Source organism: Solea solea, chromosome 3, assembly GCF_958295425.1.
Source record: "Solea solea chromosome 3, fSolSol10.1, whole genome shotgun sequence".
NCBI classification, from domain to species: Eukaryota; Metazoa; Chordata; class Actinopteri; order Pleuronectiformes; family Soleidae; genus Solea; species Solea solea.
In genome coordinates this window covers 13,993,650-14,018,962 of record NC_081136.1, presented here as the reverse complement: position 1 = coordinate 14,018,962, position 25,313 = coordinate 13,993,650, and the positions used below count along the sequence as shown (strand labels likewise).

The following is a 25,313-nucleotide window of genomic DNA, read 5'->3' as shown; positions in this document are numbered from 1 at the left end:
ACCCAAACAGGAGGCCAGAAAGCAGAGGTCAGGGAGGTCGGTGAATGAAGACAGCAGAGATGAAAGTGCCGACAAGAAACGCGGGATCTTCTTCTCGTGGTCGCGCAACAGGAGCTTTGGAAAGGGTCCGAAAAAGAAGGAAATAGGAGACATTAACCTCGGTGAGAAATAAATTACTGGTGTCATCAAAAGTTTTGAAGGCACAGCCAGCTCTACAGCTGTCATTAGCTGTCATCACGTGTCATACTCGGTCCGATTCAGTCAAAATTACACTAATCTATTGTGTTTTTGTATTTCTTTTATCTTAAATTATGTCCCCACAGCTCACACAATACCTGCATTTCTCACTCACATTCTGGTCATGTGACGTCCGTCTTTACATTCCTGTGCTTAATGAAGCATTTATCATTCATCTTTTTCTGATTTCTCTGACCCGGTGATTCGTTATCAGACCGATGCTATCCTTTCATATTGGCTCAATCTTACTCGTTTGCTATATTCCGGGGAGGCTTGTTGAAAACCAGCTGCCCTGCTTTGATTTAAGTCTGTCACACATGGTACACAGGCAAAAACATACGTGTTGCATTTTGACACACCAAAGACGACATGATCCACTGAGAGCCAGTGCTTTAAAGGTCACAATACGTCACAATATGGTCAGTATAGCGATGAAAAACATTTATCAGTGACAAACGATAATAAAGCAGAAACGTTGTTATTAGTCATTCTTCAGTATAATACAATGTTCATACTACATACAAGTGTCATTAAATGAGAATAAGGTCTTCTCTATATTATCTCATCCACTGTTTTGGTATTTTGTGCAGACTACTGGGGCAGTAATGGGCGGAGGGAGTCACAGGGCTCCTTGTCGTCCGGTACCAGTCTGGAGATGGCCACTTCCTGCTCTGCTGGCAAGATCGAGGTAAAATTCCTTATGACAGATCACCATGGCAACACAGAGCCCAGTTGCTGTTGTCCTAATAGGCTGGATATTCTTTTTTAAGTGTCAACCCACTCATTTTGTTTACAGAATAAACCAGAGTTAGGAAAAACGTAATCTTCAGCTGCAATTGAGTCAACATTTCCTTTCCTCTTTTGACATACCTAAATACTTTTGTTTAACCTTCTTTCCTTAGTCGGATAATCGCCACTCAGTCGGAGCCTGGGAGCGCTCCCCTAAACTTTGCAGCGTGATTCTGCCTGATGGTTCCTGCTCTTCTATCAGCCTTCGACCTGGTGCCTCCATTAGGGAAGTCCTCCATGATCTCTGTCAGAACATTAGCGTCAACATTGCTGCTGTCGACCTCTTCCTGGTGGGAGGGGAGAAGGTGAGGGAAGCATTTCCAATAAACTTACTGATGAATGCTTAAACATCTGTTGTGAATAGATCGGGAATCAGAACAGCGCCGTGAGCGCTTCTTGAATGTATTGGCCCAGCTCTCTGTTTATTAGAATTCAAACATTGATACATTCAGTATGACTTCTCTTACCAGTTAAAAAACATGTTTTGTCAGAAGCCATTGTGAGAGCTTAACCAAAAAAATCTGAAGTGAATTGAGCAAATGACTACTTGTTCTTGTATAAATGTGCTGTAGAATGATGTTTTCTGGGTTTATTCCTGCAGATTGATGTGTTGCTCATGTGTAATTGTATCCATATTTCTTTTAGCCTTTGGTGTTGGACCAAGACTGTATGACCCTCAGCTCACGAGACCTGAGAGTGGAGAAGAGGACCTTGTTTAGGTATAAGAAACAGACTTTGACCAGATCTGTTCATTTTCTTCAAAATACACATTTTCAATGCCATTTCCTCACGCTCATTATCTGCTCTTAGATTGGACCTGGTACCCATTAACCGCTCCGTGGGCCTGAAAGCCAAACCTACGAAACCAGTCACTGAAGTCCTACGTCCTGTGGTGGCAAAATATGGCCTCCACCTCAGTGATCTTGTGGCCAAAATAGTAAGTCACCCCCGCGTTAGCGACAATGCCTTAATGTGTTTGAAGCTCCTGTGTGTCCAGAGAGCAGCATGTGCAGTGTGTGACAGTGGCACAGGGCGGAGGATCATGGTTAGGGGAGGGAAGCGACCGCATCCTTTTCCATCTCTACACGGTGGTTAGCTCTCTGACTCAGCCCAGGCTCTGAAGATGGAGAGGCAGGGCTATAATTAAGAATGACGACACTCCTCAAACATGCCGACTCTTTACTCCTCCCCTTAACCACTGCCAGATGATTTATTTTAGTCTTGTGGGTTTCCAGGCTTTATAACTGTATTATACAGTAGACCAGAGCTGAAAGACACTTTATAAATTAAGCAAATGCCCATGCCCTCAGACAGCAACCATATGGTTAACATGCACTAAATTACACACACTTGTTAAAAACAGGTGGGGATGCTAACATGCTAATGTTTAATTATGTTTTGATTAGAGCGGAGAAACTGAGCCTTTGGATCTGGGTGCACCCATATCGACTCTGGACGGCCTGAGAGTTGTGCTGGATCGAGCAGACCCGACTTCGGGGAAAGGTAAAAACTTCTCACACACTGTAAATCAATAGTAACACCGTTTATGACAAGTTATTATTGAAGCCTCCTCTTAAATATACAATTTCACATCATTATACAGAAGATAAAATGTTTAAACTGTTGATTACAAAACCATTGTGGTTCCAAAAATAATGAAATATAATATCTCAAATTGAAGGTGTAAAAAGTATGTGTGTGCGTGCATACACACCCGCACACAATGAAACAGTACAAGCACAATACTTGAAAAGAGCGAAACTATCACATATTTGACCTCCCTTAAATCTCAAGGAAAACGTCCCTGATGCATTTTGTTGTGTCTATACTTTCTCTCAAATAGACAAACCCAAGTCTTCCTCCCTAAAAATCCACCCATCTACGAGGAGTCTCTCTGCAACAGTAAGTGTCTTAAAATCTCGTTCGGCTCTGTGCTCAGAAGTCCATGTGTGGTGTTTTTGTCCCTTTTCTATTGCTCCGCTGCTTCTGCAACATTCATGATCATTTAAATGGGACCCGAATTAATCTTGATTAACATGTAGCCAATGCTAAGCAAGTAGTTGGTGTGTATTTCCTGTTTGGTTGTATTCTTTGACCTAACACTGCCTGTGGCTGACTTGCTCACTCATATTTTCCGTGCTTGAGGTATTACACCACACCATATGTAGGCAGCTCATAGATGCTGACCAGGTCAGTAAAGACACAGAACCAGAAGATGGACCAGTCTCCTCTTTATATAGCGGTCTCAGTGAATCTGGTGATCGGCTCAGTAGAGTGCTTGGCAGCTCTTGCTTAGCCCTTCCTTATGACCCACCACCCACCACCCCCCATCCCTCCATCCCCTAACAGAGTGCATTGTTATTGTTGCATCTGCAGGGAGATGAGAGGTCAACACCAAAGGACTTTTCTGTGAGAGCAAGTGGACCAGACTCAGCACTCCCAGGGGAAAAAAGAAAACAGAAAAAGATTAATATAGATGAAGCTGAAGGTAAATCCCCCTTTTCCTTCCTTCTCTCACTCTGTTTTTGTTTTACTTGTGGTGGATTTCTTAGCTTTGCTTCGCCTCAGGACTAACTGATATCTTTGGCATCTCTTGAGGGTTATTTTCTCTGCCAGGTGTGAGGCTGCTACGCTGCATGTTAAACCCAATTAATCCTTTTCTCTAAGGCATTCCCATGTTTGGAAAGTTTAAGTGAGAGACCGTTTCTCTTGATGTGTTTTTGCAGAATTCTTTGAGCTGCTGAGCCGGGCGCAGAGCACCCGAGCCAACGACCAGCGTGGACTCCTGAACAAAGAAGACCTGGTGCTTCCTGACTTCCTGCGTCTGACTCCACCCACCTCCTCCTGCTCCATCTCCTCTGACTTGGCATGCTCCACTCCTGATTGTCTAAAACAGAGCAGAGAGAACGGTGTCTCCTCACGGGGCGCCCTCACCTCCAGCCTTCGTTCGGAGAGCTTGGACTCATCCCTCAGCTCCAATGCTAATGGACCCTCTGGGACTAGGCGGTGCCTGCTGCCCCCTCCCCGTCACCCAAGTTTTGGCACCCACCTGTCCCCCATCTCCCGCCCCACAGACACCCGGTCAAGCCTCCGCACTGTGGAGGAGGACACCCACGCCGACCTGACACTTGTGGGCGAGGGCGACATCAACAGCCCCAACAGCACATTGCTGCCCTCGTCACCATCGCCCATGCCATCCTTCGACAGCAGTCTGCCAGAAGCCAACTTCACTCCGCCACCGCCCTGCTCCCAGTCTCAAGACGCAGGTGAAGAGGGAAAGTCCAGTTCAGGTATTTCTACAGTGTAATAAACTAGTGCTCCGTGTGTGTGTGTATGTATGTCATACGTGCATGTGTGCACTCTCTAAACGACAGTCTAAACCCGTCTACCCTCCCGATCAAACTCCCGCTACACTGACCCTGATGCACTTTAATGACAAATTGATATAAACTCTTTCTCAGTTTGCCAGTCTTTTAAACATAGGCCTTGTTCAGACTTGGTATTAACAGAGAGATCAGAGAGGTCAGAGATCCAGTTGCATGTGGAGAGCCTTAAGTAGCGCCTCTTAACACCTGCCATTAAAATACATCCAGGAGTCATCTCCTGCGGCCATATATATATATATATATATATATACTGTATATATATATATATATATATATATATATATATATATATATATATATATATATAAGATCAGATCTGGCGTTCTTTCCTTTTATTCAAATGCACACTGACGTCATGTCTGTTTGCAAGAACTAAATAATTAAAAAGAGGAGCTTTAGTTAATTAAAGTGCAATTCATCCTGCTGTAAATTGAAATAAGTTTGAACCATTACAAAAGCGTCAGCTGAGGAGGCAGCGCCTAACGCATTCCAGGGGAGGGATTGTTTTCTTGCGTGCCCGGGAGGAATGTGGTCACATGCAAACTCAAACAACCTCTGAATGTGGTTTCTGTGACCAAATCTGAGGACACTTCCAGGACAGATTTGATAATACCAGGTCTGAACGGGGTCAAAGCATGTGTGTGTGTGTGTGTGTGTGTGTGTGTGTGTGTGATCAATCACAATTACACTCAGATCTGAATGTAAATAGTGATGTGTATATTTCCTTCAGTGAGTAACATTTACATTTTAGTGTAACTTCCTACACCACAAATAGTTGGGTTCACCATATGACTGGAATTACTCCAGTGAAATAAAGACTTTAATTTTGTAGGTGTGGGTGTATGAGAATATTGTTGTACTGACTGCTGAGCTTAAGAATATTAATGATATACTGTATATGCATAGTGCATACCGATAATTGTTCAATATTTGACAGTATTGTAGTCAGTGAATGTTGGACTGAGGATCAGATTTAAAAGTGATGAGATCAGCAGCAGTATGGCTTCTACGGTGTTGGACCTGTGAATGCTGAACAATCATGACCAAACAAATGCTGTATTCTTCTTCATCCCACCTTCTCTAGTTGAGAGCAATTCAACAATGTCAGTGTGAAAACGCTTCTTCTTTTCTTTTTTTGTCCTTATGCAACTCACTAGAACCGCTGAGTCATTAAATGGTGTCAACAAGTGCTGCTGCCGTTCAAGCGGTGGTGGGGAATAATGAGTCAGTGACGGACAGGTGCTTCCAGTGACATTGTTGAATTGCCTGTCATCCTTTATCTGGGTCCTTCACTCCCGCTCTAGATTCCTGTCGGAGATAATCACTGCCAATAAACTCTGTACCTGTGATTGAGTAGATCTAATAAATGTTAGAACTGGAAATCACTCTCGTCTGTCTTTTTACATGTTTGTGAGTTCAGCATCCATCCATCCATCCATTCTTCTCATCCTCTCCTCCTCCTCCGCATGCTTCTTCCCATCCTCCTTTAGCTCAGTCTCATTTCGTCTTGTGGCTTCTAACTCTTGTCAGCTCCCACTCCTTTGTGTACTTGTGTGTGTGTTTGTGCTTATTTCAGGCTGCCGTTTCTAGCTGTGTATTTCCTGATTGCTCAGTGTGACTTGTTTGTCATGGTCTTGTTAAAGCATTGCTTGGTGTACCTGCTTGGTGCTTTGTCTGTGTGTTTTATGGTGGAGATCACTGATCTGTTGTGTGTAGCTTCAGTTTGGGTTCATTGTGGATCTTTTGAAAGTGTCTTCCGTTTAAACTTGTTTTCATAGCCTGCCGGAGCGTTTGTTCTCTCAGTGTGCAGTGCACGATCATCTGCAGATGGATTTCATTTTCTGTTTCCAGTCTTCCAGAACTGCTATATATCCCCTCTCTCATTGTGTTTTAAACGATTGACGGGTATTGATGGCTAATGGTGATGGGTTCTTCCACAGTTGATGTGGCACAGTCAGAATTCCTTGTTGTGCCATGTGTGTATGTTTATGTCCAATTAGAGACATGTTTTGATTCTTCCTTTAAAGGAAACCCCAGGACGCTTCTTTGGCAACACAAACATAAGAAACAAAGAAGATAATAAGGCTGAACATGTTTCCCAACAACAGATTCTGCTCTTTTGATGAGTGCCTTACACTTCAAAGCACTTACTCAAAGCGGCATCCTCGTTCGCTCTGACCTTACTGCCTTGTGTTGCTAACTGGCTTTTACTGAAAGGTGATTGTGCACAAGATGATGAGAAAGAAACATCCGATCTTTCAGCTCCTTTACAGGCTCACATCTTTTTTCTCGTTGCTAAGTGCATGAGCCTGATTCTTCCCACCACTGGGCGCCATGGTAACCTTATCCATGAGTTAACTGAGCTACAGATAGAAACTGTCACTACCTGTTTTCATCATTTGTTCAGCCAATTTCTCTGCATATCTCTCCTTCTCCGACTTACCAGCAAAAATAGGAACAGCGATGATTCAACAGGGCCAAATTTAAACACGGTTTCACTGAATCTGTGCTGGAATCTGCGGTTACGCCCCCATGTCGCCACTTCTTAATGACTTTATGAAGTTTTTTATGTTTTGGGGGTTTTTTTTGTGGCGAGACACGTGCTTTTGCAGAGAAACGCCCACTGAATGAGGATCATTCTAGTCCAAACAAGTCACGCTAAATATAATTCAAGAGCATTTCTTACTGTCAATCATCTTTGCTGCAGACCGTCTCCAGTTTATGCATCACTGTTTGACTGACGCCCTCTGCTGTTCCAAGGGAATATATAATTATAGCTGAGGTGACTCCACAATTTCCTCCACTGAACTGTATTCAGAACTTACTTCTGATTAAATAAGGGTAATTATAATGACCAAGAGTAGTAGAAAGTACTAAGAGAACAGAGTCATGCAAGACTTTGCAACTGTTCCTCATGTGACGTATAAATAAGTACACGCATTAAGAGATAGACAGATGTAGATACCGATACAGGTAGATTTAGGTGTAAATAATCCCTGTGATTAGACTGTAAAATTAACAACCAAACTAGCTTTGGTCTGTGTCCAGACAGAGGAAGCAAAACACTGCTTAGTGTTACCACAATCATGTGGCTGTAATCACTTCCCCCTGTATGGCGAGCATCAGGTCTGTGGGGATTAAGACGTCCACTAGGGGGTGACATCACACAATATAACACTATTCGCATGAAGGTGGTTTTAACTCAATACATGGAGTAATTAATAAAATCTTACATAAAGGAGGGCAGTATTTAATTGCATTTATGTCAATAGTAGGTGGTAGATTATAGGAAAGTTTGTATACTGCTGTGTTTCCTTTTCCTCCAGCTGTCAGGTTCAGAGGTTAGTTGCATTAGAGAAAGAGTTTGGCCCGCACAGAGAAGATTAAAAATACCTCAGAGTAAACACAACATATATCTTATGAACATGATCTCACAAAAAAAAACTGCTTCTGCAAGGAGCACCTGAGCCACCATATGGCTCAATTTCCCCCTCAGGCCTGTTTTACTCTGTCTTCCTCCCTCTGCATCAGCTCACAGAGCTGGCAGCCGCAGACCCCGGGTCAACAATGTCATCCATCTGGTGTTGAGAGAAGGGCTTGATGCGGGTCTCTGGCAGAGTCTGTTCCAGTCCGCTGCTGCTGCTGCTGCATCAAGCATGGATAGGGAAAACATGCAGTAGAGAAACATCTATTAGTGTAAAAGGAAGAGCTGAGACCCCATTGTAGGAAGGACCTGGCTTTTTACATAAATGACAATGAAGGGAACTATTGATTTATGCCTTTGCTTTTTTTATGTGACTGCAAATATGTCATATTGAAATACAACACTTTTGGTAAAAGCCATTGATTGCAAATTAACCGTGAGTAAGTTAAATTATGGAACAAGTCTGATAGTATTGCTTGACAGAGCCTGTTTTTAGGATGGATCTTACAATTTTTTCAAAATAATCTCCGTTCATTAAGACCAAACAGAGGCAGAATAAAAACAGCAATCACCAAAAGTTACACACTGCAGCTTGAAAAAGTTTCAACTCATCTACCGTGACGGTCCTCAGATTCATGTACTATGAAATGGACAAGAACGACATGCAGCAGAGACGGTGTATAATTCATGACTTCATGTGTCTGCATACCAACATTCACACATCACATCCTGTGGAGAACCTGGTGACGGAGATCAGTGACGATGCAGCACAAGATCTGACATGAGGCTTTTAATCATTTTGCATCTTAACCAATGTCACCATGACGACTGCCACGCCCCTTCAACTTCAGACACGACATATAATGCAGTCATTTAAAATGTCTTGTATTTCCTGGGTGCGCCACCTCCCGGCCACCTTACACTTTGCCTGTGAGCTGAGCGAGGTCAGCTGCTGGAGCTCACACACTCATGTGTTTACACATGTAGTGGACTGCAGTGAATCACAGCCTGTGTGGTTAGAGGAGTCCGTGTGTTTGAGTCACTTGGGCCTCTGTGTTTAGAGTCTGTGGGGCCACAGGGTTCACATGACAAGTTGGGAGTTTATCACCCGGAAACTCCGGCTTTTAGCCCCACAAGTGCATTTTCATTACAAAAAAGAAAAGAGAGAGAGAAATGTGTGAGCCAGCATGTCATCTTTAAACTTGAATAAGTTGTCGCCAATTGTTAACCATGATGTCATGGTTAAAGGTCCAGTGTGTAAGAATTGGTGACTTCTGATGGTGAGACTGTTTTCATGGTTTTGTATTTAGAAAACAATCTTAATTGATAACTGACAAAGGAGAAGAAATAAGGGAAATCTAAGTTGGCTGACAACATTTAAGGACTTTTTAAACACTTCATTCACTTATTGATATAAACAGAACACAATGGCTTTATATTAATACATTTACATCTGTGTGTAACGTTAGAATGCACAGTGTGCTATGTGTTATGTACACCAAATGTATTCATTCATTCATTCACACGTTATCCTCCACATGAGGGTCAGGGGGGGCTGGAGCTTATACCAGCTGACACTCTGGACAGATCGTCTATCAGAGGACGAACATATAATCAACCAAGATGGGACCTTCATGAAGCAAGGCCCTTGCCTCATGTACGGATAGAAGGCTTTACTCATACATTTATTGACGCATACCTAAGGGTAGCATAGTCAATTTCTGCCAACAAACTAAATGTTACACACGGGACCTTTTAAATATCAGTGTGTTCCTTCCTATGCATTGCCAATCGCTTTCAGCAAGTTGGAGCAGAGGTAGTGACATCATCAGAGTTGTCTTGACAACAGCACTGCAGATTACACAACTATAACATAGCGCTCGTTCACGTGATGCGGCGTTCAAATGTATGTGCTCCCGCAGGGCGTGAGGCAAAGTTTCCATTCATCAGATCCCCCTGAAATGTAATGTAGTCATACACACAAGCATTCGGTGGGTAAGCAGTGTCTTGTGAAGTTGAAGCTCAGACGCCTGTGGGTAAACGTGACTCAAAGATGCACTGAGATGAAGCCCTGCAGTCTTTTTTGTTCACTTACTTGTATTTCAGAAGATATTGTGGACAATCAAATGTGTGTGTGCGTGTGTGTTTGGGAAATGATCGCGTAGCTCTGCAGCTTCAGCTTTGTGCGTGGTGAAGAAAGAAGAGGTTGGGAATCGTATTGGGAGTTGGTTATAACATTAAAAGGTTATAGTGTTAATATGTAAACGTTCACCCATACCTTATGTAGTGTCATGGTTCTCAAACTGTGGAACATGTATCATCTGTGGTATATGGAGGAAAATCAGAAGTACTGACCAGCGTATGTGATCGGAGTGGAGATGAGGAATTTTGAAGTAGTAACAAAAAATGTATAATAAATCCAGTAAAAATGATTAGAGTTACCTAATCCCTCCTCCCTCCATGTACTTCAGGCAAGGGCTTTGCTTTACGGAGGCCACCAGCCTGCACCGTCATGTTTCTATGGCAGCCTAACCAAACAAATTGTTCAGAGCTTGTTCCAATACAAGCTTGGGAAAGGGAGTGATGAGAGCGGGTTTGCTATTATTCAAAATCACACTCTGGCTGTGCATAATGTATCAGCAAATCTTCTGTGTCTGTTATCTCTCCAACACAGAAGGAAGAACAGAACCAACTCCCAGTGTCAAATCATCTGCTGACAGACCTGATGCTGCACAGACAGTTCAGGAGGTGATGGATGTGGAGGGAGTGCATCTAGAGGAGGGGACGCTGGAAACGCCCCGGGGAGAGGACTCTGAACTCAGCCTGAGCTTCCAGGGCTACGTCGCTGAGCTGCGTCAGTGCCAGAGCAAGATGAGGACGACCCAGCCGCCCCCGAACGGCCGCAATCCACCAGAGGGCAACGACTGCAAGACAGAACTGTACAAGGCCACAATTGTCTAAAGGGAACCCCCACTGCTGCACTTTTTAAGCCTGAGGCACTGTCCGTGGAAGGAGAGTTAGTAAAACTGATGGGCTGCATGTAGAGAGATGTCAATTGCCACTCCAAAATGTCAACAGTATGGTGATAGATATTGTATATTTTTAATGAATTTCTGGTGTTTTGTTGTTGATTTCAAGTACTAGTTGTAATTTTGGGACAGTGGTATGTTTTTGTTATGGTATAGTTTAATAATTAGGCACAAAGCAATTGTGTCATGAGCCATTTTTGGGTGAGGACAGCCATGGAAGAAGCGCACAATCTGTTTTTGATTCCACTTTCTGATGAGGCACACAGGGATTTTGCAAAACAAAAGTAAAAGAAAAGCCATTGCGTGCAAATTAGCCTCGAGTGATTTGAACTATGGAACACGTAATAGCCAAAGGGATTAACCATTAATTCAGCGAATTATCCCAGTATTTATTGTATTTTTTTTTTTTCTCGTCTAAGGAAGCCTGAGAGGCAGATGAAAGTTCCAGAACAGGCTCAACATTTTTCCTCATTATCAACGTTTTTGTTTAATAAAAGCAATGCATTAGTATTATCATCATAAAATGTACTTACATATTTATTTCAATAACACTCATATGTTTGATATGCTTACTCAAAACAAGTTAGAATTGGCTTTAGCTTCATTCAATTTTCTCTTAATGAAATACAAAAATGAAAATGTCTTTCAAAAGTCAGAGGGGAGAAGGATGTGTGCTTGAGCACCACCTAGGGAATATCAATTAATGGGAAAAATAAATGAATGATACTACTTATAAAAATGTATTTCAAACTATTTCCAGGATCTTTTACTCAGCCCATTGAAGTGTGCCCTGTTAGAAAGTGGTAACAAAAGTTGTTGGATTATATGTTTGGCGATACTGTGTTTATGGAATCAAAAGGGAGGAAAAAAAGAAATCACACTTGACTTGGATATTTAATTATTTCCTGTTTAAATCTTCTTCTTCCTATGTGTTAGAGGTGATACACAGCAGTACCTTTATTGTCTGTACTTTCTTCTTCTGTGGTTTTGAGGTTGTCCAAATATTGAATGATTAAAAAGCTTTCATGGCTGTAACTCCAAGAAAACCAGTGCCCTTTTATTTTCTTTACCACATATTATTACTTCTTCTTCTTTGACAGCGGAGGAATCCTTACTTTCTGACCCCACTTTTACCTCATCTTGTAAAAAAAATTCCTTTGTTGGAGTTGATAACTGAGAGTCTTTGGTAAAACATTCACTGTTCTGGATTGACGTTCTTGCTAAATGTGCTTGCTGAGCCAGACACTGTATGTCAATAATTAACTGAACAGTTGTCTTAGTTGAACAATTTCCTCTGTGGAAACACACCACCCCGATCTGGAGATTTAGTCGTCCAGCCTCCTCTTTGTATTTTTAGCACAGCATCTGCAGAGAGAGATTATTACAGCTGGTGAAAATTAGAGGTTAGATTATGAGACAGGGGAGTTTGTCGTGACACAACATGTCACTGCTGGAATGCTGACAACACGTGAGACTCGTAAGATTGGTTGAGCCTTTCATCTCCCTGATTTCAAAGCTACTATAATCATTTCAGCCACAATTCCTTTCAGATTGTCGACAATCATCCAAACTTTTCCTTATCTTAGACATGTAAGATAACTTAATAAATCACCTGTTAATGTTTGGATGTCTAGAGTGCATTCTACCTCTTCTGTGAATTCACATACCGGTACTCTTATTTTGAAGGGCAGACATACCTGAAAACAAAACAGAAGGTGATCATATAATTACTATTAAGTACTTCCAATTAAGTTTTCACAAGGGTGCTCATTAGATCAGCTTTGTAAGGTTAAATTATGGTCTTCTTGACTGTTAACTTTTACTTTTTGACTTTTGGAAGTTAAGAAACCAGAAAACGCTGCAACTGTCACTTGTGTGTATATTTCAACATAGATTATCACCTGTGTAATGGAGCCTTAATGTTAATATTAATAACATGTTGACAATATGTGACAAACAGTGTTTTGGATTTATTAGTTCCGTTCTTCCGTTTTTTGCTCCCATCAGTAAAATATTTTAAGTTGTTAAGAAAGTTAAAATAACATTAAATGGATTTACAATTACACTTCTACAGAAACTGCCTGAATCTTAGGTATCTGAACATTTTTTCTAGAGCAGTGCTTTCCAAAGCAGGAAATGCAAGAAGGCCACAAACTGGGCTAACATTTCTGCTAAATGTTTCGGGGCGCCCAAACTCTAAGACATCGTTTTAGAAACCATTATATTTTGTATAAAAAAAATTATTGTGGTTATGGTATGGAAAATATGGTTGAATTACAGTTTTTTAACGTCAAGGTCAGTTTATTCACGTAGCACATTTTAAAATAGCACATGTACAATTGTACCATTTTACTTTGAATCACTGACAACTGCTTCTACAGCTAAAAACCTGGCCCACACTAGAGGATAGTTGACCAGATTTCAGTCCTGATCTGGCCCTTCCGACAATCGTGGGTGTCTTCCGATTTTAGGCTGATCTGAACAGATTATCTGGCCAAATTATCCTGTAGTGTGAGGGGTTAACGGAGTTGACTGGGAAACAGATGTTGCATACTTTTGTTTAGAACCGTAATTTGTACAAGCCAAGTTGATTCCGTCTTCTCAGCGATGACTTCAGCCACAGTTTTTTTTTGCATTTCTCAGCATAAAATATCACCCACACAACAGCTATTAACGGATAGTCCACCTCCGTGTCTGTTTATATTCTGAAGTCACGTTGAATCACGCAAGTTTCTGTGAGATCCCAAATCTCCTCCCTGAAATTGTGGGTGGGTGGTCCTGCATCTTGACTGGATCATCTAGTCTGTGTTTTCTCAGGATGAACACATTGTTGTTGTTGTAGTTTGTTGTGTCTCTGGTCTCCCACATTTTTAAAATCAAGTCAGATTTGAAAATCCTCTAGTGTGGGGCAGGTTTCTGATTAGGCCTCTTAATGATTATGTGGGTGTGGCCAAATTGAGGTTTGAGTGACAGCTGTGTTGATCTGTTATCAGTCATTTTGCCAGATCACAGTCAGTCACAGTAGGAAAGTCACAGGTATAAAAAGTCAAATGAATGATGGCTGAGTTCCATTTTGCTTCCCCAGTTTCAGGATGCATGCTGAATCTCTGTCATAATGTCCCAGCATACAGGAACTGAAGTGAACTGTGCTTTTCCTGTTAAAACATGTAAAAAAAATGAAAACATTTCTCCATTAGTGTTACATGACATGGAGGACATGTATTTGTCATTTTCTAAGAACGTCTGGATTCAAACGTTAACTGTAAAACAACTGGCGACAATGCAAAGTAAATCCGGTAGGTGGCAGTAACGACACAAATCGCGACGACTACCCAACGAAGAAGAATATGTACGTGACGTCAAATATTTCCTAGCAGGTGTAATCGTTAGTGATAATTAGCAACACCTACGCATGTACACGAAGATTTCATTTCATTTCTTATATGAATTTAGCGAACAACTAGAATTCAAAACCTTAAAAAGTCGGTATTAGGTTAGGACTAAAGTAATTTCACGAGGAGTAACGTAACGAGATGCCCGGACCAGGACCCTGCCGGCCCCCGCCTCTGTTTCAGTCTCCGGAAAGTTTCCTCTCTCTTTCCTCCGTCTCTTCCTAACTGTTAAACCGTGGGCGGACAAGGAGCCGGGGAACACCAGCTTTTTCATGCAGCAGGGTAAAGGATGCCTCACCGATAGATAGCCAAGCCTAATGACGCAACGGGTTTACTCAATCCAGCAGAATATTGTGAGGGACAGGATTATACATGCAGGGTTTCCTATGACCAAAAGCAGACTGAGGACTCAGAAACTTACAGATATAACGTGACAGTTCCTTCACATCCAGTTTTAAGGAAACTACCTTCTCCTCCGCACACCAGCTGAGCCACCGATGCAAACTTGAATCATGACATTGATTGCGTTACTGTTTTTACCCTGTGTTTTCAGTGCACACACGGTAGGTTTGTTAGGACCAGCCTCTTAAAACCATGCGCGACTTTTTTTTTTATGTATTATGCGTGCATTAAAAAAAGGAAACAGCCAAATAACTTCACTTTACGTTTGGTTTTCAGCGCATGTTAGTCCCTGGATATGAAGGAGCCACAGACACGCACAGAGAGAGCCGCAAAGGTATGTTTTACTTCGAGTGCTGTGTTTTCATTTAGAGGAAAGAAGAAGAGCGAAGGGGATGGACATCGAACAGGCAGTGAATTTTGATTTACGGATTTTTTCTTTAGCTGTAATGATTGAAAGTAAGTTGGTTGTGCAACAGAAATCTAAAGCATGTGGGAGCTGATATCTGAACAGCTGTGTTAGCTGCCATTTACTATAAGGAGCCAGGTGTATGAAGAGATTTATGTGGATGAGATTAACAAAATAAAAGTTTAAGTCACTGTAGAGCTTGGAATATAACCTTTATTTTTAAATAAAGCAATGAAGTCTGTGCATTGTGCAATCACACTCTGAAACTGAAGGCATACTCAGCAAGTTTTTGTTAATTATTGACATAATTACTTGAAAAATTGACAATTGACTGTTAACATTAAAAACATCAACTTATTAGTGTCAGTTTTTTCTTTTCAGTATCTTTCCTGTTCCTGCATGTGCTGGTCCACGTGGTTTTATTTTGTGTGTATTTCTGGGATGTGACATGTGCTGCCTGTCTTTTAAGCATCTTTAAGTCATATTTTGCTGCTGCTTAATGTTGCTTCATGTTGACTTCAACATGCTGTTACTGTTGCTGCAAATGCTGCTTGATGTGTTGCTCATGTTGGCTGCCACATGCTTTTGTTTGCCTGGTATTGTGAATTGTTGCTGTGTATTGTTGCCCTGCTTTTTGCTATGTTTTGTTTCGTCAAGGTTGTCCCAACGTTTTGTATTACCATGAGTGTTCACAAGGCAAATTTGATTGTTTCACCTCAAGTTTCTTTATGACTTAAGTATAGTAACACTGTTTACAGGGAACATATTTAAACATCTGATTAGGGACTACAAATGAAAACTGAATAAGATAAATTAGGTTATTTTTATAACGATTATTGATTCAGGTTATTGTCATAGAGGAGTTTTTTAAGAAGTTAAAATTGGAACTTGTTTGTATTAAATAAAAAGACATGAGAATAGTTGGCAGTTACTTTAGTGAAGGATTTATCATTGCAGGCTTAAAATAAACAGTCTACATGTTGCACAGCTGTAGAAGTCAGTTTTTTTACATTTGTCTTTTGCGCATCAGTGAAAATGACTAACAATCCTTTTTCCTTTTTTTTTCCTTCCTCTGTTGCCAGTTCTGACGACAACAGACAAAGAATGTAAATTCCCATTTCGTCAGGGTGGCAGGCTTCACCATCACTGCATCACGGTCCTGTCGTCACAACCATGGTGAGTCCTTTTCCTCCCCTCAGCCCATCTGGATCAACTGTTTTGATTACACAAACAATCTAGTGTGTGTAATCACACAGCGTTGCTACACACACTTGGATCAAACACACAAAGGCAACTCATCACTTTTAAGTGCTGCCTCGTCATATCTTGTTTTGTTCAGACACACACTCAAACCACAAACTTCTCCACGCCACTTTCACACAGTGCAGGTATTACATCACAGGCCTTGGTGTGACTGTTCCTCATGGATGTGTGAGCGTGAATAAACCGAAACTGTTATTTTCCATCACACAGTGTAGTAGTAGCTGAGTGACACTAATGCAGTGTGTAATAGTGGTGTCTAGTCATACCTGATTACATGTTGCTGTAATAAAGGATTTGTGCAAGTGTCGTCAGGAAACATTCCTTAATGAGGTAATGAGTAAATTGGCTTTAATGATTTGCTCATTTTTTGACTCGTTTGTGGGTGTTGTGTCACTGTTACAGCTAAATTTGCTTTTAAAGGTGAAAAGCAGAAACTTGCTCTTTGACTGAGTACAGGTTAAATTGCATGTACAGTGACATCTCCATTGCTGCATTGTCATTACATTACAGAGCGTAACACAGAAGTTATATCTGTTTCTATTCCTTTTACTTTGTAAAATCAAAACAACGACTGTGTTATTGTAGGGCTTTGTATTCGTCATTCTTTAGATATGAGACAGGAAGGGTGGGTGCCAGAAAGGTGGAGCAACATGTATGCAATTGCACTGTACAAGGTGCAACATCTCTGATCCACCTACACATTAAAAACACATTACTGCAATCAGACCCCTCACGTTTCTGAGACTTGCTCATGAGTGTAGTGAAGGGTTTGCCATTATGTGCAGTAAGCAGCACAGAAGTAAGCTGATGGTACTTTGCTTTAATTAAATGAGTGAATGATTAATATATAGAGTTTCTTTTCTACACACTGGCTATTAAATGTTCAGCATTTCTATCAGTTATCAGATTAGCTGAGATAAAATAAGGCATTGTGTGTTTTATGTTGGATCTTCAGAAAAGCTAATTTAAAAAGAATTGTTTCTATCCTGTATCAATTCTTTAGAGTTGATACAATAGAGATCTTAAATTGAGAAATGGAAGACTGACTTATCCACTGTAATCCAGTTGACTTGTCACTGTTTCATCATGTCTGCTTCTCACAGGTGCTCTCTCACTCATAATTTTGATCGGGACCGAAAGTGGGGCTACTGTGCACCAGAGAAAAGTCAACCAAATGGTCAGTTCACTGAACACGCTTAGTAATTATCACGAGAACTTCCTCTAATTGTTTCCTTTTCTCGTGTATTTTAGTTTCTGACCACACACCTCGCAGAATTACAGACCCTTGTCAAGTGAATCCGTGTCAGAATGGAGGTGTCTGCAAGTTGATTCCACACATACGCACATTTGAGTGCTCGTGTCCTGATGGCTTCTCTGGAAGACTGTGTGATCAAAGTAGGTTCATTGTCTTTTTGTACTGTTAGCACTGTAACATTATGATTGTTAACAGGGTTAGGAAAGGAACTAATAAGTTTCACCTTATTTTTTATTTACTTTACTTTCTTAAGACATGACAGGGGTAGCAGTTTGGCAAAATAGCTTAAACACAAAGGCCACTTAGTCGGCCACATCATTACCACATCAAGGTCTTCATCAAGAACTAGAAAATCATGTTTCACTTATTGCCATTAAGTGAACTGAACTGTGAAATCTTTGCTGTTTTGAAATGTATGTATTTGCTAATTTCATATTAGATGCTTAAAATACCTGAAATGTTTATATGATTCTGAAAGTGTGTTTTCATGGTCATAGAGGAAGAAAATCTATTTCACACTATGTGCCTCTGGCTAAACAAATTTCACCTTTTAGTTCAGGGAAAGCAAAGTAAAATGGAAAAAAAAAAAATCAGTTATGTGTCATATGCACTTTACCTTGCATTTGAAATAATTCAAATTGCTGACATGAAAACACAGTATCCACATCCACTCTGAATGTGCCTGGCAAAACTCAGCCATCAGAGAGTCTGCTCTGTGCGCTCCACTGAGCTCTTCAATCTCCTCTCACATTTCATTCTATTGCCTTTTATGTTTTGTGTCGGCCCGTCAGAGAGGTGCTATGAAACCGTACACCTGCGCTATTATGACATTGGAGAATCTTGGGGACGAATTCATCTCCGTAATGTGGAACAGTGCACATGTGTGGCAGGGGAAATCAAGTGTGAAAGAGTCCGATACACAAGTAAGACGCCAGCCTTTGTACTTTGGCTCCAACTGTCTGTTGCTGCTCTCTGGCCTGCTTTTGTTTTTGTGATGCACTTTGACAAGCCGTTCAGCTAAGAACGACAAGCGTTTCTGTATTTTACACATCATGTATGAGCTGTTCCCAAAAATGAAACAAGGTGGAAAGTACAGCCGAAAGAAACGTATCTAAAATGGTATCATGTCTCCTCCCCAGTCTGGCAAAATGTCTCCTGTCCTGAGAGAATATATGAATGATGGGTCCTTCACTTTCTTTGATCATAGTTTCTAGAGGAATGCCATGCCATGAAAGAAAAGCAGATTATATGACTCACTCTGACTCAGGAACGGTGTTCAAGAACACGCCCAATGGGTCTGTAAGGTGCTTTCATCTTTTAAAGATTCACTGGCAAAGCACTGAGGTGATTTCATGCTCCCTGAGCCAAAACTGTTTGTTTTTTTGTCAGGGACTAAATTTATAGTGGTCATGGAAAAATCCTTTTTATAGCCAATTGCACCTGAATGTATGTTGACTTCCTGGCCAACATTTTGTTTTGCACTGTTTAAATCTACCTGTCAATTTTAAACTAAACATTTTTAAATGCAATGAATTCACTTCCCAAAACACTTCAGAGGCCCTTGGTCTGCAATCCAATGCAGATGTACAGATCTTAGGGAGACATTTGGAACAAAAATGTAGATTGTGCGGTGCATATGTTGAAGTGCACAGGAATTGTGAGATTTGTTTTACTTAAACCCTCAGTTATTTTTTTGGTCACTTTTTGAGAGGAGCGCAAAAAGTGGTAGACACAACACTGATGTGTAATCTGTAATTTTAGAGTTGGAATGCCGTAAAGATGAATTTGTGTGTCATGACACACAATCATCAAATTCATCTTTTAACTTTATTCTTGTGGAAGAAATATGTAGTTCTTAAGCTGTTGCATATTTCTCGTTTCACTACAATTGTGATTTTTGACATACAAATGCATGGTTGAGTAAACCATTGATATGAAGTATAATTATTTTACTCCAACTAAATCATAAATTAAGTAGTTTTTTTTTTTTTTGGGAAAATCATGTTTAGGTGTCTTACCGTGCTTTTTAATGTGTGCAGTGTGTCGTAAAAACCCTTGTTTCAATGATGGAGTGTGTCGACTAATCACAACCACCAACAAGGAGGTGTGTAACTGCAGGCATGGCTTTGGCGGCTCAGACTGTAGTGTTGGTAAGTAAAATCAAGATTATGATTCAAAATGGGACTTCAGATTTTTATGGGTGACGTCATGACCGGTTGCCACTTGGTATAAACACGGCTTATAAGGCTGAAAAACAATTGAAACATGATTCCAATTTTCCAATAGCTGCACAGTCTGCGTCATCAGTGTGGATCTAATGTGTATTTATGAGGTAGTGGAATAACATTGATTCTCTCATTGTTCGTACAATACATGTGTGTTCTTGCACGTGGGTGAGAGAAAATACTTTTATTAACCACATCAGGTGAAGACACGAGCAGGCTGCTAAACTCATAATCTGTTAATGCACACAGTGAAGTCGGTTTCTTTGGGATTTGTTCTGACTGATTCAAATGTGATTATAAAAGATCTGTCATGACATTACTCTGTGTGTTTGTGTGCGCATGCAGAGCCAGAGGCAGAGTGCTATAACGGCAGGGGGAAGAGTTACAGAGGACTGGGGAACACCACAGTGTCTGGCACCCGGTGTCTGTCGTGGAACTCAGACCTGCTGCATGACGAGCTCCATGTTGGCACGGTGGTTGCATCGCCCCTCAGGGGACTTGGCGAGCATGCTTACTGCAGGTGTGTGTGTGTAAAAAATCTTGCTTGTGGAGCATCATGTAATTGAAGGATGCATATAATCCCAGCATTAAATTAATTGTCAATTAAATTAAATCTGCCAAACTAGATTCTTTTAACTTTTTAAAAAATAATAGCTGAAATATCCAACTTTACCCCAGTGCTAATAAAGCTCCTTTAGCCAACACTTAACTGACATAAGCATGAGCCCTCAAATGAAATCTACTTGGCACCAACTGGCAACTATGAAACCCCCACAAGCACTAAATTAGCACAAAGTGAATCCAGCCTGTGTATGATGAACAAAAATACAAAATAATACATTTCTTACTGCTTTAAGTTGTTGATGTGACATGGAGCATGCCCACACCAAACCGTATAACTGCCGATGAATGGCTTATGTTCACATTTCCTGTACTTTAACTCACCGCTTTAATTTTCACCCTATTTAATTTAACTTCACATAAATTCAATTGTTTAATTATTGATGTATTGATTGAGATTTCAACTTAACTCTGACCAGTGGAGCTCCTGTAAACATTGCATTGAATTTTATTGAAGTGAACTGATGTACAGAGATCTTCCACTTTGTGTGTGTGCATGCCCAGAAACCCAGATGGGGACAAGATGCCGTGGTGCTACACACTTGCTGACAATGCCATCTCCTGGGAATACTGTGACATCCCCTCCTGTGTGATGCATGTGTGTGAGTACAGAGGGCAGAGATAACACAAGGCTTTTATAGTCATTTTGTTTTCAGCAGTTCTTGAGGACAGTGTGTGTGTGTATGTATGTATGTATGTATGTATATATATGTATATATATATATATATATGTATGTATGTATATATATATATGTATGTATGTATATATATATATGTGTATATGTGTATATATGTATGTATATGTGTATATGTGTATATATATATATATATATATATATATATATATATATATATATATATATATGTGTATGTATATATATATATACTGACACACAGCTAGTCCTTATTTACTTATTTAAGGATGGTATCTTAAGCTCTCCCTTCTTTGAATATTCATGTCATTATTTTAAAATATGAAAAGTGTGAAATCATTCATGAAGGCTGCTTGCTGCATAATTTTATATCCTCTTTGCCTTGCCCTGTCCTTGATTAAATAAGTCGGTAACACTTTCAAAACATCTCTCAAATAAAAAGAAGAGTGAGAAGAATAGAGCTAATCTCTGCTGAGTCACGCTGCTCTGAAAAGCTGAATTCAGCTGACTTGACAGAGCTTTTCTTAAAATGTGGGCTAGATGAGAGGACAAAGCATGAATCACTGTAAATCAATGCGTCATGTCAGGTGAAGCCAAATGTTTATGAGGTGGGGTTTGTCAGGGAGTAAGGTTTATGAACAGAATCTTGTTCCCTCTACTGTGCCCTTCTCAATATTTTATGTGCAGCTTGAAGTATCTCTGTAACAGAAGAGCTTGTTTGCTTCTTGCAGGGGGGAATCAGCCAGCATCAAAAATATTCAGAAGAGGTATTTTCTCTAGGAAGAGTGCAAGCAAATTGTAGTATTCTCGCTATTTTTAGTGACGTTTGCTTGCTTTGTTGTAGTTTTTGGTAGGATGTATATGTACGTGTATGTATATGTGTGTACTGTATATTAAAGTTCTTGTTCCATGACGCAGCTTCTTCTCGAAGGATTATCCCCTTTAAAAAGCCTAACACTACCAAGAAGCCTGTGTGTGGAAAAAAGCACAAAAAGAGGTTGTCGATAGCAAGGGGGCGGATATTGGGTGGAACTTCATCGTTGCCGGGTACTCACCCCTGGATGGCAGCGATTTACATTGGAAAATCTGACTTCTGTGCTGGTACCCTGATATCCTCGTGTTGGGTCATCTCTGCGGCACACTGCTTCTTCCGCAAGTGAGTCCACCAACAGTTGATGTTTTGTTTGTTAAAGGTGAACCATATAATTTTTTACCACAAAGTCCCTGAAAGATATACATTTCGAGCCCATGTAAAAAAAACAACAACATTGGAACGTTACTTTCTCGTGTTTTGACAAAAGATCACGTTGTACAATATTAAGTGTAATATATCGGTTTCATCGACAATGTACCTGTGGCATTTCAAAGTATCTTGTGCAATGTGAAATAAAATAATAGTAAAACTGATGTTAGGGCACAACAGGATGAAATGTCAGTAAATGATTTACAGAAATCCAGCCACTAGTTGTTGGATATAAATTGGCTCTTGTAAACAGTGTTAGACACACGTTCAGGATTTATCAAGATTTCTTCTTGCAGCCCATTGAAGTCTCAGCTTCGCGTGGTTCTCGGCCAGCAGAGGTTCAACGTAACCGGTCTCAATACCAGGACGTTTGAAGTGGAACAATACATCTTTCCGAAAGAGTTCTCTGTGTTTAATCCCACTCTACATGACATTGGTAATCACTCATTTCACACACGCACACATGACTCGTGCAAACCAGGGGGCATCTTGGCCACATTCAGAAACGCACACATTTCCTTAAGACCTGAGTCCGCGTGCACAGCTGTGTGTCACTGAACAGCTGTGTCTGTGTGTTCCCCCGCATGAACACCCACACAGAGTTGACTGTGGCAGTTTGATTTGGCCACGGAGTCTCTCAGTCTACCACTTGCCTCATTGCTGTAACTCCACTCGTCATTTTCATAACTTATTATTTCTATTTGGCAGTTCTGATCAAACTGAAGAAGCAGGAGGGGCGGTGTGTGAGGAGAACACCGTTCATCCAGCCAATCTGTCTCCCAGACAAAAGCACAGCTTTTCCTGATCACTACTGCTGCACCATTAGCGGCTGGGGACACATGTATGAGAGTGAGTGAAGACTTGTGGCAGATAATAATGAACGATTTTTTTTTTGTGATGTGGACCTCTTACAGCAGAGCCTTACCTTTTCTGTCCAGACAGTGACGCACTGAAAATGTTTAGTAAATGTTTGCTAAACCAGTCTGTACCATTAAAACATCTGGAATGTCTAAAAAAAAAAAAGTCACTCGACAATGTAAACAGGGAGACACTCTGGCAACACTGAGCATGATGTGATATTGTTTTTTTTATCCAACCCTGGGTGTTTTCATTTATTCTCCATAAATATCTAGCTTGGCTGAAATTGATTCTGATGATGGTGTGGACTGTCCTTTCCTACTTTTGATGGCTCAATCAAACGCAGTCTGTGCTGAGAATCTAATCTGACAGATTAAATGACAACACGCATGTAATGGGAGCATGGAAGTAAACAAAAAGTTGAAAGCCCAGTCCGCAGCAAACATTTTTACACTTTGCTTTTGTTTTTATGTGACAGAGGCAAAGGGGTATTCCAGTCTACAAGAGGCTGGAGTGAGACTCACTCCTCATGACGTTTGTAGGAAACCTGAAGTGTACGGCAACCACGTCTCTGCTGACATGATCTGTGCGGGGCTCGGCGGCTGTGTAGACGCATGTCAGGTAGGAAAGTAATTTACAATGCAGTGGAATGATTTAATATACATTTATAACAATGTAGAGTGAATATTTAGTACTAAGTAGAACATGTTAATGACTACAGTACATAAAATCATCAAATTCTTTTTACAACTCCAGATTTTATCTAGATTGTTTTGAATGTCTGGACAGTGAAAACACATAAAATCTGACGCAATTCAAATCAGTGCTCTGGCTGCTCAAATTGGATTTCAAATCATCTTGTGTTCCTCTAAATCTGACGCATAGTGATGATGAATTCTGCACCATGACATGACAGGGTGATTGTTTGGAGAGTGAGATTTTTTTTTTTAAAGCCACAGCACAAAAGTAGTTATGCATTTTTTGTTACCAAAGCAACCCATGCAGATTTGGGTGCAGTTTTTTTATGTCTGGATACACAAATCGAATTTCATCATTTGCAGTTAACGAACCTACAGAAACATATTTACACTATATCCTCCTGGAGCTTTTAAAGCTGTTGACCTGCTCAGCTCAGTTCTGCACAGCTTGATATCAGACATTTGTTCTCAGAGTAACTGGAATAATGGAACAGCACTTAAAGACGGCAGCAGGGGTTCCCCTGAGTCAAGTTCTAGGGAGGGTTAGTGAGTTTGAAATCTGCTGAGATGTCTACCCACTAAATCAGCTGTGTCAAATATTTATACTCTGTCCTCCTTGAATTAAATGTCAGTCCTCCTTGAATTAAATGTCAGTTAACTTGTTTACCTTGTAGTTTTTAGATGAATTAGGTGGAAGTGTGTTTGTGACTCAGCTGTTTGTGTCTTTGCTTTGATCAGTGCCTGAATGTTTGTGTGTGTGTGTGTTAACCCCAGGGAGACTCTGGGGGCCCTCTGTCTTGTGCGAGGGATGAAGTCAGTTTCCTGTATGGGATCATCAGCTGGGGAGAAGGCTGCGGTCGCTCTGAAAAACCTGGTGTTTACACTAAAGTGGTAAACTATATCGACTGGATCAATTCCGTGATCAGACGTAAACCTAGAACCTCATGAATGGAGATTATACCTGGACACTGGCTTTAGTAGAATTTAATGTATTCAGTTTTGTTATTGTTTATGGAGGTTTTATAGGGTATTTAACTGTGAAAATATTTTGACTGAATAAAGTTTTACTGACTTGATAAATCTTTGTCTTACAGACAAATTCATATGTTTTTTTTCTTGACAAACTCTCCCAACTTAATGTGCAGTTGCTTTTTTTCCCCCCCCAAAGCTTTCATCTGTCTGACATGGCTTTTATTAGTAAGTTTTTTTTTTTTTTTTATCATGGAGATGGAGCTAGTAAATAAAATAATCTAGGGGTTTCAACCAATATCACATTGTGATTTTTTTTGTCTGTGTAATTGTTTAATAAAGTATTTTATGATGAAACTTTAAAATGAAGCATTTGCACAGCCATAGCAAAATATTTATTATACCTGTTAGCTGTGATACATAGTTTAATATACGAGTGTATATAAAATACAATTGTGCATTT

General features: G+C 40.5%; 2 protein-coding genes across 8 annotated transcripts in view; both read left to right on the top strand.

Moving 5' to 3' along the window:
* rgs12a (regulator of G protein signaling 12a) overlaps nt 1-11,911 on the top strand; it is a 42,246-nt gene extending 30,335 nt beyond the window's left edge. For 4 of the 5 annotated variants that reach the window (XM_058624165.1, XM_058624164.1, XM_058624169.1 and 1 more), the window contains 10 exons: nt 11-161; nt 828-925; nt 1,140-1,331; nt 1,672-1,745; nt 1,837-1,963; nt 2,433-2,529; nt 2,870-2,928; nt 3,403-3,514; nt 3,753-4,316; nt 10,511-11,911. In XM_058624165.1, coding sequence (XP_058480148.1) covers nt 11-161; nt 828-925; nt 1,140-1,331; nt 1,672-1,745; nt 1,837-1,963; nt 2,433-2,529; nt 2,870-2,928; nt 3,403-3,514; nt 3,753-4,316; nt 10,511-10,797 — 1,761 coding nt within the window. In that variant the 3' untranslated portion in view covers nt 10,798-11,911. The remainder of the gene's footprint in view (nt 1-10; nt 162-827; nt 926-1,139; nt 1,332-1,671; nt 1,746-1,836; nt 1,964-2,432; nt 2,530-2,869; nt 2,929-3,402; nt 3,515-3,752; nt 4,317-10,510) is intronic. The other variant, XM_058624167.1, reaches the window with a different exon arrangement.
* A 2,339-nt stretch (nt 11,912-14,250) lies between these two features.
* LOC131456706 (hepatocyte growth factor activator) lies at nt 14,251-25,170 on the top strand. 3 transcript variants are annotated; one of them, XM_058625252.1, is made up of 15 exons: nt 14,251-14,539; nt 14,936-14,993; nt 16,148-16,241; nt 17,432-17,505; nt 17,580-17,723; nt 18,375-18,506; nt 19,623-19,733; nt 20,154-20,328; nt 20,934-21,031; nt 21,814-21,849; nt 22,001-22,238; nt 22,622-22,761; nt 23,034-23,174; nt 23,662-23,804; nt 24,656-25,170. In XM_058625252.1, the coding sequence occupies exons 2-15, from the start codon at nt 14,939-14,941 to the stop codon at nt 24,827-24,829; spliced, it is 1,755 nt and encodes a 584-aa protein (XP_058481235.1). In that variant the 5' UTR covers nt 14,251-14,539; nt 14,936-14,938; the 3' UTR covers nt 24,830-25,170. The 3 variants fall into 3 exon arrangements, with proteins under 3 accessions (XP_058481235.1, XP_058481232.1, XP_058481234.1); XM_058625249.1 differs by having other exon boundaries at nt 14,251-14,820; XM_058625251.1 differs by lacking the exon at nt 21,814-21,849 and having other exon boundaries at nt 14,251-14,820.
* Nucleotides 25,171-25,313: the final 143 nt, after the last annotated feature.